The following is a 17,109-nucleotide window of genomic DNA, read 5'->3' on the forward strand; positions in this document are numbered from 1 at the left end:
TTTGTTAAATTTTCAAAGCTTGCATCGTTTTAATTCGTTTCACATTGTCTTATCACATGTAGCATTATCATATATCGTGTCGCATTGTCTTTTTTTCTTATCATTCATTGCGTCTGTTTGTAAAATATAAATCAAACGAATATCGTGCAACACAAAAGTAAAACATGCCAATGCAATACGAAATATTGCAATTTATGAAGACATTGTGCAGCAAAACATTTTCTTCAATCTATTAATCCGTAAGTAAAATTGGTCATGTTAAACTGTATGTTTTTTAAAACTTTGTAGTAAATTTAATCTGTTGAATTTAAATACCTAACCATTGACTTGTACTTCCTGAAATGTATATACAGTTTACAAATGCTTATTATATGCAAATATTTCACATGATGTATGGACATAACATTTTGGTAAGTAATAATTTTTTATAAATTAACAAAGCTCAGAGTTTTATGAGAAATCATTAAAATAACATTCTTGCTTAAAACGTTCCTGTTAGATACAAATAACATATATTTTCCAAGATATATTTTCTCTTTTTTCTGAACCTTTTTTTTCAATTTTTTGAAATCGTTCCATTGTATCTCTTTTTCTTTTCCCGTTATGATTGCAGACATTTTTCTTTGTGGCGATATTTTTAATGATAACGTGAGTGCTGTCACAAATACCTGCAAGCATATCCGGCAAAGACAGGTTTTATTTGCGTTACATAGATCTGCATTATTTATTTGATCGTATTAAACTTTGTAAACGTTTGTTTTCTTTCAGTTGTCTGTTTGTATACTCTGCCATGTCCTCCACGGTACACTATCACAAGGTATGCATTTTTTTTAAATACTTCTTTTGAAAATAATTGATGTTTACTTTAGTTATACCGATACCTTTTGTCAGTATTGTTATTGTAAATCAGGAAAGCATTTCACAAAAAATGTAGTTTAAATACAGGAAGTAAAAATCGTACTAGGTTACTTTATCATGCTATATGTATTAGCGTTATGAATAATATATAACTTCTGAAATTCATCAAAATGTTTGAAGTTTTGATATTTTTCGTATCAAGAATACCGCAAAAATCTCAACTAGTACGAATTAAGTTAGGCCACTTCTAATGGGCACGATAAGGAACTGTAAAATTGACATATATATTGGAATATTCTTTCACTCTGCTCTCAATCTAACAGAAAAGTTGAAAATTCATTCGATCTGAAATAGATGAATTAACAATACATTAAACAAATTTAAAATATCTATATATTGAACTTTGAGCAATGTGCGTTATTTCATGTTTATAGCTCTTATGTTGGTACAACATGTACAGCTCGAACTCGTTATTCCTTTCATTATCTGTGACAAAAAGGGGTGTCGATAGTTTTATATAAAGGGATATTATTTATCACCTAAATTTTCAATCACCTGAACAATAACTCATATTGTATCATAATGCATAATAGTAGTGGTTGAATGTCTACTTCGTCAATGTAAAGACCCTGGTTCGATTCCTGGAAAAAGAGTCTTTTTTCTAATATTTTTTTGTCTTTAGATGTGAATTTCTTTCACACAAAACTTTTGAGAAATTTAGTTTTACACACATTCGCTTTAACCTGGTTAATTTAGAGGCAACGCAGTCGTGATTAGTATGATAAATGGGCAATGGAAGAAATCTAAATGTATTAATATACAAATGAATGTATTCAGAGGACATTTAACTGCAGTTGCAACATAGTGCATGAGCTTGTCTGTCGCTTTAGGCTCACAGGTGATGTGCATTATCGTTCTAGGTCAGGTAGACCAAGAACAACTAGCCAACGGGACGATCAGTACATCGTTAGGCGCACTTATTTCACAGATTTTAATTTGCGTCGTTGACGGCACCAGACATTTTTTAAACTTATCTCCCGTTATGAAAATGATTGAATATGAAAACCTGCTAACAAAGTAAGCAACTGACGAAATTTACTTAAAGGGATATGTGTCTACTTGAGCTTTTGTTAAAAATACTAAAATGATTACACAATTAAAATTAAAATCGTTTTTCTTTCACAGTGCATCTATAATCATATTTGACTGTAATGTTAAACATTACCAGGATCTATATAATGATTCTATTAATTCTTTTTGCAAGATCTTTTATATAATTATCTCACACATATCTTTGCAAAATAAGTAGAAATTAAGATTTAAATTATGCCTATTCCTGGTTTATTTGTTTTGAACAAAGATGTGTATGCTACACTACGCATGAAACCTAAGAATGTATATATTAGTAATATACGTACTACATATAAAAGAATGAATGACATAACACTTTAAACAAAAATTAGATTCATTTACTATAATACGATCATTTCCTGACACTGTTTAGTGTAATGGGCTTTACATCATGTATTTGTTCTCCAAATTATGTACCAGAAAAAGAGAAAGGTTTCTAACAAGTTATGCGTATCATTTAAGAGGAAATATCATCATAACAAATTAGCTTGTTTCCAATCAAAGCTTTAATATTTTCAAATTATATTTTGTTGTACAATTAATTAAATCATATAGATCTACAGTTTGTGTAACATTTTGATATTAATTTGACAATTTATTTTAATTTCTGTTTTTCTGCAAACAGAATTGACAATCACAAATTTCAAGGTCACTTAGGCAAGAACTGACAATGCTTGGATGTTTAGAAAAGATAGTCATCAGTTATATTTCATCTTTGAAAAAAAAATACCGTGTCTCTTGTAATTTTCTTCTTCTTGATTGCATCTACTGAACGCAGAATAAGTAAGGCGTAAATAATTATTAACACATATGAAGTAAAGAAAAAAACAACAATTTATCTACAGCTTCCAAACTTTATTTGGAGATTTAAGAAGATGGCAAAATGTGTTAAAATAATTTTAATACATATACGGCACAGATCTATAAATACGAAAAGAAAAAATCACTGTTAGCTTATATATAACCAATTACATTTATAAATCATTTTAAATCCTTATCAGTGGTGTTCTTGGAAATATATTTATATATGTTTACATATACATAAACATGATTGTAATGAGCCACGGCTTATTCTTTCAAATTAATAAGATGTGTGAACGAGACAAAGGTCAATTCGCCAGTAGGTACAAAGTTTCCATTTGAAATTACTTTCCCCTGTGTGATTTCAAAACGAGAGCGTGTAAACGTTGGGGGATTCCGTCCTTTCGCGCATCCGAAAAAATACTTACATGTAAGGCTTGTAATAATACCACATGTGTTCAAGAGACGTAAGCAATACGATGAAAACTTGTTTAGACATCAGAAGTGTGCCCTATATTGCCATTTTAAATGAATTTATGTCCTTAACGTGCAAAATATTATACAACAATTTAATTTAATGTTGACGGAACTGGGTAATAGTAGCAGTGTTTAGTCCACGTTATTTTTTGATGAATGACATATCTATGTACCTCTGGAAAAATGGGACTAATATTACAACATCATATTATTAATATGGGTTACGGGAACTACTTCACTCCGTAGAATATAAAGCAATTCTAGTCTCTTGAATTTGCTGAGTTTTGTTATTAATGGCAATAGCTTTGTTGTTTTTGAATGGATTGTCTTCAAACTGTTTGGTAACATGCTAAACCATCAAATAAACCAACATACTTGACCTTCACTCATAAATGATCTTGACCTTCCAGGTCAAATGTTTGGATTTGTTTTCTTGTAACTGGCTACAGTATTGTTATGAATCAATTGATTGACTTCATATAAATACACAAGAATTTCATGCAACTATATCAGACTCAAATATACCCTTACCCATTTTTGACTTTTGCCTTTAAGTTTTAATTATTAAATTTTCACTGATTTTCTTTTTGCTATTATAATTGACTGTACCTTGGTAGTTAACAAATGGTTTATCTTCATATTTGGACAAAACAACCTTTTTGTCAATATCTTATTAAAAGTTGAACTGAGCTAGACCTGGAGCTTCAAATGACATTGACCGCATTGGATTTTGGTAAAATTGTCATAATCATGTTATTATGTACGGATTTGATTCATACAAATCAAGAATTTCTTCCAAAATAAAAACATATCTAATAATTCACACGTGTCCTTTACCTTGAACCCTCCATGACTCTCATGTTTTGATAATTGAATTTTGGTTAAATTGTCATTTTTTCTTATGTTCCGATTTGATCTATACTTGGACCAAAAAAGACTTTAACAAAACAGACATATTGAATAATTCAGATGTCACATGGCCTGTTAATTGACCTTGACCGTCAAATTATTGAAATTCTCGTTTTTTCATCCTTTAGCAACGAGATTTTGACCATGCTCATGTTATGATGTAATATTGAACTTTGATATAGGCTGACATAGACTTCGATGAAGTGACCCACTTTTGAACATTGATGTCAGTTAATAATTGATAATTTTAGTGACCTTTGATGTAAAGATATGGAATTTAAACCATGTACACCGTTTCAGATGTAAAACTGAATTTTGATATATGCTGACCGAGATTTTGATAAAAATGACCACTTATTTTCTTTTAGTTTGATATACAGCTATGACCTTTGAATGACCATGTGTATTTCAGATTTCAGATGTAAAATTGAACGTTGGTATCCGCTAACTTAGAGTTTGATGAATTGACCTACTTTTGTGTCCTTTGATGTACATCTATGACATTTGGTCTATGTGCATAGTTTCAGATATTAAATTAAACTTTGATAACAGCTGACCTAGATAATTTTACGAAATGACCTTCTTCCTTGTCTTTAATATACAGCTATAAAATTTGGATCATGTGCGTAGGTTCAGATGTAAAATTTGACATTGATATCAGTTTACCAGGACAACTTCATGAAACGACCTATTTTCTTTTCTTTTGATGTACAGCTATGAAAATTGTGTATAGTTTAATTAAACTTTGATATAAGCTGATCAAGATAATTTGACAAATTGACCTATCTTATTTACCTAAGATATTCATCTATCAAACTTAAATTTGAACAATTCGTTCAGGTTCTAATGTTATATTTAACATTGAACATAATGAAAAAAGATTCATACTCGGACAAAACCACAAGCCTAACTAGACTTACTTGTTAAGGATTAAATAAGAAAAATACCTTTTTTTTTATTTTTCTAACATTTGTATAAAAAATTCTAATTTATTTGCTTTTAGGAAAAGTAGAAAGGTTGAGCGTTTCCGTGCCCAACAGTGCATCTTGTTAGTCCCTAACCGGTTTACCTTCCGTCCGTCTGTTCGTCCACTCACAAAACTGGATCCCATGATAACGTAAAAAATAACAGAAAATACTGATCATAATTTGAGATATTGGTAGATGGCAGTTTCGAGATTAAGCACATATCTTTATGTTCAAAATTTGGTTGCTATGGCAACAGATATACTAAAATATAGCTAAAATAACAAATAACAGCATTTATGATGACTCAAAATACTGAAAAAGTTTATATGAAACTAGAAATATGGATAGATTGGCAGTATGGAGATTTTACACATCATTTTAAACTCGACTATGGGCATAGATAAAGTATTGAAAGCTGTCCTACTCGCACAGCATCGGCAACTGCGTCCATATTTCTGATTAAACGTTTTACACAGTACAATCTTTTTCACTATAAGTTCTTTATTTCCTATGGTATTTACTTTAAACTTCAAATATATGTTTTTGATTATCAATTAAATATATGACAAGATTCACAAATTATTAGACAAGGTTCACAAGTTTATCAGTATAACCGCCTTGAATTTAAAAGTTTCGTAAAAATGTTGTTGTTATAACTTTGTAAGCATCTCTGAATTTCTCATCACCAACATTTTATGTAGCAACGTTCATAATTCAGGCACCTATATCATTAGCATTATCATTCTTTAACTTTTATTATACTAGAATTTTTATGAAAAAATGATATTTGCTTTCTTTCTTAATGTATCTACTTCAAACGTCAAGTATATGCTCTTTATTATCACTCAAATCATTTGTGTGAAGATACCATACACTAGTAGGCTATTTACAGAATTATGCCCCCTTGAACTTAGATTTCTGTGTACGAGCCATTGTACGGTGACACCAAACAATGCAACGCAAAACCGAAATAGTCAAGTTCAGTGATGCTGGACATTTTGGTCTTATTTGTTTTGTTAATAAATATCCAAATAGTACATTTTGGACTGTCATCCCAGTATTATAACATCTAACAATTCAACTACAGTCAAACAAGTATTAATAAAAAAACTCAAAACTTATACATGACATATTTCCTTTGTGGTTGGGAAGTTTTCAACTTTATTTATACAGTATAAATGTTTAATAATTATAACTTTCCGATTATGTAAATAGATCCTAAAATAAAAAATATAACTTTCTGATATTTATTAACAAATCAATTATGATCTATGACGTACATGTTTGACATTTTCCCAGGAATTTCAGCTTCTTCGTTTCTTATCTTGTCTCCGACACGAAAAAATCAAATTAGTTTAGACACTTCTGTTGTGCATTTTCAAGCTACATCTAATAGTAACAATTGATTTCATAGTCAAGTTCAAGCAAATTGAACGCAGTCTAAATATCAACGGCGAAGCGTATACACCATATCAGTAGGGGCGGAGCATTGCATTGTTCTATCTTTTTAATTGGATAAAACGCATCACGCATATACTTTTATTTTATTTGTATACGTTAAAAATGATTTTGGAAATAGAGTTTTTCATACATTTATTGTGGTTTGATTTTTGACACTTGTGACATCACGATGCGGCGTACTCTAAAACCACAAACCAATGACAAATAAAAATGGTCGCTTGGTGAAAAGATTGATCTCCACATTAGCTGACTAATTAGCAGTTTCAAGTCGCGTTTAGAAAAAGTCTCTTGATATATTAAATATATAGAGAGATAAAGTGGTATCATAAGACAAAAGTCGCTAAATACACGTGGTCGCACAGGCATGTTATACAGTATACTATAATAAGTGTTATGAAAACATATATATCAACTATTGATATACTCTTACTGATATTATTGAGACAGATTATTACTTGCTGATAAATATATGTATTCATTCAATCTGCATAAAAGGGACTATGTCTTATATATAAATTTATAAATAAATGGAAACTATCACATTAACAGAATATTGAATGCTTAGCTAATGTTTATAACTGCAATAACCTGTTTAAACACTGCAGGCAAATTTACTTGCACATGCAAACCAACCTGGTTTTACTAAAATGGAGTGACAATAGTTGATAATCATTTTAATAGTGTTTATTTCTATACACTTTCCCTCTTATTTAAAATCATTTTAACTGAAACATACAGAATTTCAAATTCAAGTAAATTAAAAACAAATTGATATATAAGACATACCTGCTTTTCGAAATTATGTAAAGGTCTTTTTTGAAAAATCCCCCATTACGTAACTAGCAATCATGTTTTATATATAGTATATTCCTAATATGGATAATAATTTCTTCATTTTCTTAGGAAGTCTGACAAATATTTTATTCAAACATTGTTTTTGAAACTTTGAAAATATATGAGTACCAGTAAATTATTAGTTATGCCCCCCCCGTCAAACAAATGGTGGTATATTGCTTTGCATTTGTCTGTCGATCGGCCGGTTGGTCCGTAGACAAAATGCTTTCCAAGCAATAACTAAAGAAAGCTTAAGCCTATGTACTTTAAACTTGGTTGATGATTGTCCATGACCAGTGCATGAGCCCTATTGATTTTGTGGTCAAGGGGTCAAAGGTCAAGGTGACATCGACCATGTAGGTCAATACGGTTTTCGATAAATAACTTGACAAGTCATGGGCCTTTGACCTTCAAACGTCAAAGGTGCATTATTCTTTGCAAGTCAATGACCCCTATTGCTTTTTAGTCAAAGTTCAAGGTCATCTTGACCTTGTAGGTAAAAATTAGTTTCCGAGCAATAATTTGACAACCTATCTGTCCATAACCCTCAAACTGCATTGGTGCATTGGTCTTTGCCAGTAGATGAACCCTGCTTATTTTTGGTCAAGAGGTCAAAGGTTAAAGTCTTATTGACATTGTATGTCAAAACTGTTTCCTATCATAAACTGGACAACTCATGGACCATTGACTTTCAAACTCCACAGATGCATTGATTTGGTCAGAAAATGACCTTTATGGATTTTTTGGGTCAAAAGTTCAGAGGTCAAGACCTCTAGGTAAAAACGCTTTCTGGTCAATATTTCATCAGCTCACGGACCTTTTATCTTCAAACTTCACAGGTGCATTGGTTTTAGCCAGTAAATATTCCCTATTGATTAAAGTGTCAAGGGTCAAAGTCACATTGACCTTTTACGTAAAAACGGGTTCAAACCAATAACTAAACAATTCAAGCTGCCTTGGTTGATAATTATTACACATTTCAAGGAGGGTCTTACTTAATATAACAAATTGGCTGTTATCACGGAGATGTTCATGATTCAAACAATTAATACAAATATTATTTAGAAAGATTTGTGATTACTCTTCACACCACCTTAAGCTTTACGGTCACAATTACCACAATTATCAAAAGTCAGTCACAATAACCTGGCCAAATAACTAATTGGCTGCCGATTTGGCCATACAAGTTTTGCAAACATATCTTGTTATATAAGTTACTGACGAGATATAAGGGAGAATAATATGGTCTGAAAGGAGAGCTTTATATTTATATAACAAAATATTACAATTTTGAAGTAGAGGTTTATATGTATGTCAGGAAGGCTATATTCTTCCGTATATCCAGTCATTGCTTTATTGACAAATTTAACGCAAATTGTAAATGACAAAAAATTCATACATGTCATAATAAAACTTAGCAACTTCAGAATGTTGAAAGAAACACGGATAAAAGTTGCACTTTATTACTATGACATCCAAGTATAAAGTCATTAGAGTTGTAATATATACTAAAGTACTTTATTTTCGAATCGAGAAATACGTCACGTTATATTTGGCATGATATGAAAAGTTTTTAAGCCAATCAGTGTTCGAGAAACTTATTTGCTACTTGCTTTATAAAATTTAAAACACAATTAATTATACTATTTTCTGTAACAATTAAAAGATACACTTCTAAATGAAAGAGGGATTCTTTTATATACATTTAGGCAATATTGTATTAGTTTATTTACATAACAATTAGATTTGTCTAATTACAAATATAAAGATTGCTTAAATCTCTTATTTACACGCAAAATGTGACTGTCTCAGCTTACAATACAAAAATGGCACTATAAACAACACTTGTTTTTAACATTTTTTTAAGATATCTAAATCTAATTTAGAATTAATTAAAAGTTATTCTTAAGTCCAGGCTTTTATTGTGACCAATCTACAATGTCTGGTTGTACAATATTGTTTCACACAAACGTTGTTTCATACATTTGGTTTTATTATCAAGCTATTCCCCCAGGATATATTTATGTGGTGATATCTGTTAAGTATAATGGTTTGAATACTTCTATATTTTGATGATGCACTTTTTATATGAACTTAAGCAAATATCATGTAGGTACATTTGTTTTGATGTTGTTCTCATTTAGAAATAATAATTATGAGGAAATTGAAGTTCAGTATATAATCAAATATTACTGATTACAAGTAGAAAAATTTTTTATGAAGAATATGGGCAAATGAAAATAATTAATAAAACATATACGAACTTTAAAAAGCACTCGTACCTGCAGTGGTAAATGAAACCCACTGTTTTTTGTCTAGAGTATTTAGAAACTTAACTTTTTACCCCATGAGCATATTGCCAAAAAAGGCCCTTTTCATTGAAAAGCCTCCTGAAATAAGTTCAAACTGCTATGAAACTATGAAAAATGCTTCAAGACTGATGAAACTTGGCACAAATGTTGACTTGACCATAGCCTCTGTAACAGCATGCTCAATCGTAAATTTTCTGTTACAATGGCAACGGGGGACGTCCCTAAATTGCCAAAAATCACTATTTTGCATCACTTTTTTTCCATCAAAACTGATTTCAAAGTGCTGCAACTTCTCAATGAATTGATATAGAATAAAAGGCTTTTCAGAATCGGTTACTAGTTACCACCAGATCGACCTGAGGCCATTTGTAGCCTGTCACATGTTCAAAATTGTCTTGGCGATGAGGGGGACTGCCGCCCCCTTCAAACTCCCAAAACAGAAGGTGGCACATCCCCCTTCTGGCAACCCCCTCATGTAACATTTGGATTGGGGATGGCGCCGAAAAAGTGGTCACTTTTTTTAAAAACATTTCTCAAACGAAAAACAGTGTTTGGGGCCTAAATAGGGTTTTTTTTTCACTGTTTGAGGCCTCAAAAAAGGGGGGGGGGAGACAAAAAGCAGTCGAAACACGCTTATATAAGGGAAAAGTTTAAAAACTCATGGCTACGCACAACCGGGAAAGGCATACATTTTTGCTGACAAAAGGCGCTTTATAAAACGTATATTTAACAATATGGCACAATACGTTTTCAAAATACGCCGAAATGTCATGAGCCATATTTGACGTTGTCAACTCTGACTAAGGAATTTAAAATGATAAATGTTAATGCAAATATCATAAAACTGGCCATAGCTTTCGCAGAAGCGATGGGTTCATCGCAGCGGCGATGAGTTTCGTCGCAGAAGCGGGGGATAAAATATGGCCTTGCTGCTTTCTGAATTTTGCTTTGTTTTATTTTTTTACCGGAAACACCTAGTGAGACTGGAACCCACATAGGTACGTTTCCAACTTATTACACGCACACGATGCAGTTCATTGCCATTTGTGCTAACACTTATGTACAGTTTGACAGTGGGACGCATTTTTTACCTATTTTAGGTTTAAACATGTACAGATGTGTGCAAAACGGCCCGTTAATTCACCAGCATTACATCATATTTTTAATGTTTGACTGCACAAAACAACCATAATTTGGTATTTTTGAAAATTGTTATTGCCTTTTTAATAAAGAATTGACAAAAATTGATTTCAACGCAGAAGGCGGTGCATTCAATTGCAAGGTGGTCCCGATGCCTTTAGGGTTACTCTTGACATCACGCACTTTTCAATTTAGAACAATCCTTTTCTTACGTTGATATCATCAGAGAAGCGCTTTCAAACAAAATGATTATATATTAAAAGAATCTTACACTGGCTGCCGATCTAGCTCGAGGTTTACTGCAGTAACGAGGCCCTGCCGAGTTGCCGCTAAACAGTTACCCGAGAGCAAGATATTCTCGGCAGCCGACAGCCGGTGATTGATTTTTTTTCTCGCATTATAACGTACTTTTCTCTTATAGTAGCGTATGAAATTACAACGTATTCATACTGGTAAAATGACGTCTGCCTGAGAACAAAATTCATTCAAAGATGGCGCGCGGGAAAATAGAGAAAATAATAATCCCTAAAGAAAGCCCAACACGGCAAAATTGAAAATGTTGTAGGCTCGGTTTGATTGAGCCTGTTTATGGACGGTACTGTAAAGTGCAAACTACCGTCCACGCCCACTAGCACCGGCTTAAGCAAAATTCAACATTTAACATGAACTGGTACAAATTAGAATTTTGAAACATTCAGATATATGGCGGTTATCATGGAACCTTCAATGTGACATGTAAGTGCCATTCCATGAAAAGCGGCATATGGTCCCCAAGTAAAAAATGCGTGTGCCCTAAACGAGAAAACAATGGGCGGAACTAAATAAAATGGAATTTTGAAAGGGGATCAGAGGTTATGAAGCGTGCATATCACAGATAAGACGTCAAAAGAAAAAAATTAAAAAGCAGGCCATATATCCTAATGGTGATTCAACAGTATTCAAGTGAGGAATACTGGAACCACCAAACAAGAAATTGCCGAATAGAAAAAACTAAATTACTACAAGCACAACAATAATGTCATGTTGAACGTCATTTGAAGCGAGCAACTTGTCTAGCATGGGGGTGTTAGACAGGTTTTTCTATTATCGTTGTATACGGTAGATAATCCTGTCTGATATGCAAGAAACTTTATAATACTTCACGTTTGTAACGTCGCTTTTCATTGGATAATCATATCATAAATGCAGTTATATAGCTTTATATACACAGATGCTGTCAATTTATGAAGAAATCAATTTTTGTTCTATAAAAAGAAGATGCTTGCTGTATTATAAATTGTGCTATGAAGCTTTTTACGGGTTATATGATCGTATATAAACGATTGCAACAGAACCTCATCTTAGCGATTCGGCAACACACGGCCATATACCTGTCCAACAAAAAACCCCGGTCATTTAACCTATCAAAAATCTTTATAACTAAGATTATAATACTGCACGTCTAATCAAACTTTCAATATTATAAAGACATGAAGGCAAAATTAAAAATGTTCGACATATATTCTTGAAACGTGGCATGATGTTAGAATATGATAAATATTTGAAGACAAAAAGCTTAGGGGTCATCGATCTCATTTTCTGCACATGAATTTAATTTTTATTTTTATTCACTTAACCCTAAGCGACCATGTACTGAATTGATGTTTTCAGTATGGTAATATAACAAAGTGACATTCAAAACTGATATTGTTTTTCATATCTAAGTATCATGTTATCTTAATATTTACAGGAATTTCTTTTATATGTTTGTTGTTAAATTAAATCCCAGGTTCAACGAAAACTAATTTACCAAAGGAATTACAATGGATGGAACTCCAACATCTATTCGCATAAATAATCATATTATTTTAAAGAAACTAAAGAAACATGTTTCTCTGATGTCAAAGTAAGAGAAGTGTTGTACTCTATTAAGGAAAGAGTTAAGTCAAGTAAACCTTCGTAATAGACAATAATTGTATTGGGACAAAGGCACTGCGTTGCAATCAAATCGCCACCGTCTGCGTTGTAATCATTTTTTTCTGTTCAATTCTTTTTTTGAAAGAAAGGAAATAACAATTTTCAAAAGTTCCAAAATATTGTTGTTTTGTGGATTAATCATACATACCATGTAATGTTTGAGATTTTAGGGGTCATTTTGCACACATCTGTACATTTTAAGCAAAATAAGACAAAAGTGGCGTCTCGTCGTCAAACTGTACAGAAGTGATTGCACAAATGGCAAAAAAATGCACCTTGAGCGTGTAATAAGTGATAAAAGTACATATGTGGGCTTCAGTCTCACTAGGTCTTTCCAGGAAAAACATTTAAGCATAAAACAAAATTCAGTCATAAACTTACCGACAGCAGCAAACGACCATATTTTATCCGCCGCTTCTGCGACGAAATCTCCACCGCCGCTTCGATGGACCCACCGCGTCTGCAGAAGCAATGGGCAATGTTATTTCTATGTTCTTGGTTTACAATTGTATAAATCATTTTACTATTGTGCGTAATAGTCTTATCGTGATTTTTTACAATTTAACAGTCCCGTTCAAACTTGGTTATTCGTTGTTATATTTATTTTTTAAATAATAACAATTTTGTTCTTAGTTGTTTTATTCTTTTATTTTCTCGTATGTATGATACATTTGAATGCAGCAAAATTACATTAAAATAAGACATATAATAGTTTATGGCATGTGCGATTTTCCAGCAATCATGTAACTGAAGGACAATAATGGAAGTTTGCGTCATTAAAAGAGCCCATTTATAATCATACAGTCTATTACAATACAGTATGATACCGACTTAAACAGAGTAAATATATATAGATCAGCCGCAACTAACAACATGTGAAACATGCATTGGCCTACTTCGTCAATGAGTAAAGAGCTGCTCCGTTAAGACAATGCGCTTGCAACGTCGTTAACGACAAACTTCAAAGTAATACCGTCCGCAGGGTTGCTTTACATGCACATTGTATTAACGGCATAACATGTTCATTTGTTAATATTTCTTGTTGGATATATTCCGATTTATGTTCCGTGTATTTTTATGTAATGCATCTTACATGATATCCTCACATAGGTTCATATCGTGGTTAAGTTATTAGACATATCAAAAACCATTATTATTATAATTTTATGATTTATATCCAAAAAACTTTAAAATTTATTTCCTTTTTTTAGACATACATATACATTCATAAGGAGTATTAAGCATATGCATTCATAGCGACGCTGAACATTTCCACTACACTATAGTCTAGTGTAATGAGGATGATAACGCCTTATCATAAATTTGTACTTAATTTATAAGCAGGGCTTGGTATGCTAAGTGTTCTATCCCATGATTCAAATTATCGAATAAATATTTTTCAGTAGATTTATACAATAAATATTTTTAAGTATACAATATATATTTTCAAATATATAGAACATACACATGTATATAAAAGAAGATAATCGCACACAAATATGTTTTATGATGAACAAATATTCAGCAGAATTGAATAAATATTATGGTATAGAATATAAAATTAGAGTTATACAATAAAAATATTGGATATAGAACAAAAATTGTATTTAAGGAATATTGCAACGTTTAACATGCCATATTGGTAATGCTCGACACGAATGACCAGAAATGCTTCTGGTTTGATTTTTTTCTTCTTCTAGTTGGAGAATGCACGGCAGGTCCTGGTGACGTGAAAACATTTGGTCCAGATTGCCAATACCAGTGTCATTGTAAGAATGGTACTGCGTGTGATGAGGACAAAGGATATTGTCAAAACAACTGTGACATCAAATGGTACGGACCAGGCTGTCAACTCAGTAAGTATAGTATAAGGGTTTGTTTTTCTTTAGCTTTTTGATAGTTCTTATGACTGTTTATTTTTCTGTTCTCTCTTTGAGATTCATATCTTATGGCAGAATTTTACCAATTTAACATTTAACAAAGGTACTTAATGATGTTTAAAAACAGTGAATTTTTTACCCCATCTTTACACTATTGTACGCAAGGCACATCAAACGGAAATCATATATTATTACATCTTTTAGGCGATTTGGCGGAAACAGAAATAGCCAGGCATTTGGACAATATCAAGCCAGGTCGTTGGGCTCGCTATGCCAACGATGGCGATAAAGCATCGTGTAGTTATACTAATACTGCGAAGGATGGGGCGTCTAGAACACGGCCTCCATGGTGGAGAGTTCAAACACCAAAACTTGAAACCATATGGGAAATGGTATTTCTGACCAAAGAAGAATACTTACGTATGTATACTATTGGATTTTACTATTAAATTCATTCTTTGGGGAAAAAAAGACAACAGCAATTATAAAATAATAATATTTAATCGAAAGCATTTCAAAATCGTACCATAGTACCAATAAGTGTTATTCTTGTCCAGTTTTTTTGGCCTGCTAATAACAAAGGGGGATTATCTTACTGATATCAATAGATGTTATCCTACTCATGAAATGTCTATACTACAGTTAATGTGTATAAAAACGCTAGTATTCAAAACAAGGAAAGAGCTAAAAAGTTAATATATCTACTGTACCACTCACACAGCTAGTAAACATAACATTTTAAAGCAATTCTTGTGTCCGTACTTGAGCCTCCCCTCCCCCGTTGAGACATTCCCGACCAAGTGAGTGAAGTGTGAGCATTGCGCTGGGTTTTAGCTTTTTCTTTACGAGTATATGACTGGTCCTTAAATGAATCGTTACAACAAGTAAATATATGTTGCTGGTACGTAAAAACCAAGTCAACCTACAATGTATAGAAGGACAGATGCAAGTTTCTAACTCAATAATGTCAGAATTATTATAATATCGTATAACATTTCATCACAACAAATTCGTGGTTCAAAATATACATATGAGCATACTTTTAACAGATCTTTTGTAAATGGTATACATTTTAAAGATATGCTAAAATCAAACTTTTGAAATGTTAAAAAAAATTAATACTATATTGAGATAATGATAGGGTAATAATGTATTCAACGAGTTGATTTGATTTTTTGCGAACCTCGTGTTCAATGTCCTGAAACCAAAAAGGAGTAGAACTCACTTACAGGAACAAATTATATTCAACTAATTACGTCACGCAAACACAGTAAATACATGTCATGTATTCATACATATTTATACATATTCATTTTCTTTGTTATTTCAGATTATTTCAAAGAATTCAAAGTTACAGTAGAAACTGCCCCAGCGAATAAAGCCGGGGAAGGGAATTATTATCCACCGGAAACCGAAGTTAGGCTGTGTTATCAGCACGATAATTCTGTGCCTTCTAACGAATCCATCCATGTCACGTGTGGTACACTGCTGACAGGAAATGTCGTAAGAATAGAACTGGCAAGCAAAAATAGTCAGCTTGTATTATGTGACGTCAGAATATACGGCGGTAAGATATTAAATGAGCCGCTTCGCGACAAAACGAACATAGTACGTTTGCGACCTGCATGAATCCAGACTAGCATGCGCATCCGCGCAGTCTGATCAGGACCCATGCTGTTCGCTATTAGTTTCTCTACTTGTAATAGAGTTTGTAAGCGAACAGTATGGATCCTCAGAATGCGCGAATGCGCAGGCTTGTCTGGTCCATGCTGGTTGCAAACGCACTATGTTGTTTTTGTCGTGACGCGGCTCAGTTGATATGCATCATGTTTGTTTAAGAATTGATAAATTTACATTTTTTCTTAGACACAAATCAAACATTTTGTTAATATTACGTCACAGTTTTTTTCATCATGATTTTCATGATGATATTTTGGGCACCTGAGTATTAGCTGGAGAGTTTTCTCACATTTTCATATGAGAAAGTCCATGACGGGATTCAAACCAAGCGATGTGTTGGTGAGAGGACTGAAGTCAATAACCTTATCAACACTGCACCATTTTTTTTAATTCTTTTAAATATTTAACAAAAACATTATGGCTGTTTAGATGAGTTGGGGTTTTAGATTAACAAACTTTGAGTCAGTGTGCAGTCAGTCAGGATGTGGGTCAAGTTCGACCAATTCCTCAATGGTCAATGGTAGAAGTATCAATTTTCATCGATACAGATTATTGAAATGAATTTGTGTTTTGCAAGAATTATAGTCAAACATAAAACAATCGTCAATAACATTTGTGAATTATCACGATAGTCGCAGTCGTAAAAGGAGACAAGTCAGATACTTACCTGACAGTTTCGTCACTCGTTTTTCCGTATGGTAT

The 17,109-nt window shown here is 32.5% G+C and overlaps 1 protein-coding gene across 1 annotated transcript in view; it reads left to right on the plus strand.

The window, feature by feature from the left end:
* Positions 1-272: 272 nt before the first annotated feature.
* Positions 273-17,109, plus strand: part of LOC132735608 (protein draper-like) — a 33,311-nt gene continuing 16,474 nt past the window's right edge. Inside the window, exons 1-5 of the mRNA XM_060722583.1 lie at positions 273-410; positions 769-817; positions 14,548-14,703; positions 14,932-15,147; positions 16,058-16,294. Coding sequence (XP_060578566.1) covers positions 342-410; positions 769-817; positions 14,548-14,703; positions 14,932-15,147; positions 16,058-16,294 — 727 coding nt within the window. The 5' untranslated portion in view covers positions 273-341. The remainder of the gene's footprint in view (positions 411-768; positions 818-14,547; positions 14,704-14,931; positions 15,148-16,057; positions 16,295-17,109) is intronic.

The sequence above is a fragment of the Ruditapes philippinarum genome, unplaced genomic scaffold, assembly GCF_026571515.1.
Source record: "Ruditapes philippinarum isolate M1 unplaced genomic scaffold, ASM2657151v2 ctg2852_1_1_1_1, whole genome shotgun sequence".
In the NCBI taxonomy this organism is placed as follows: domain Eukaryota; kingdom Metazoa; phylum Mollusca; class Bivalvia; order Venerida; family Veneridae; genus Ruditapes; species Ruditapes philippinarum.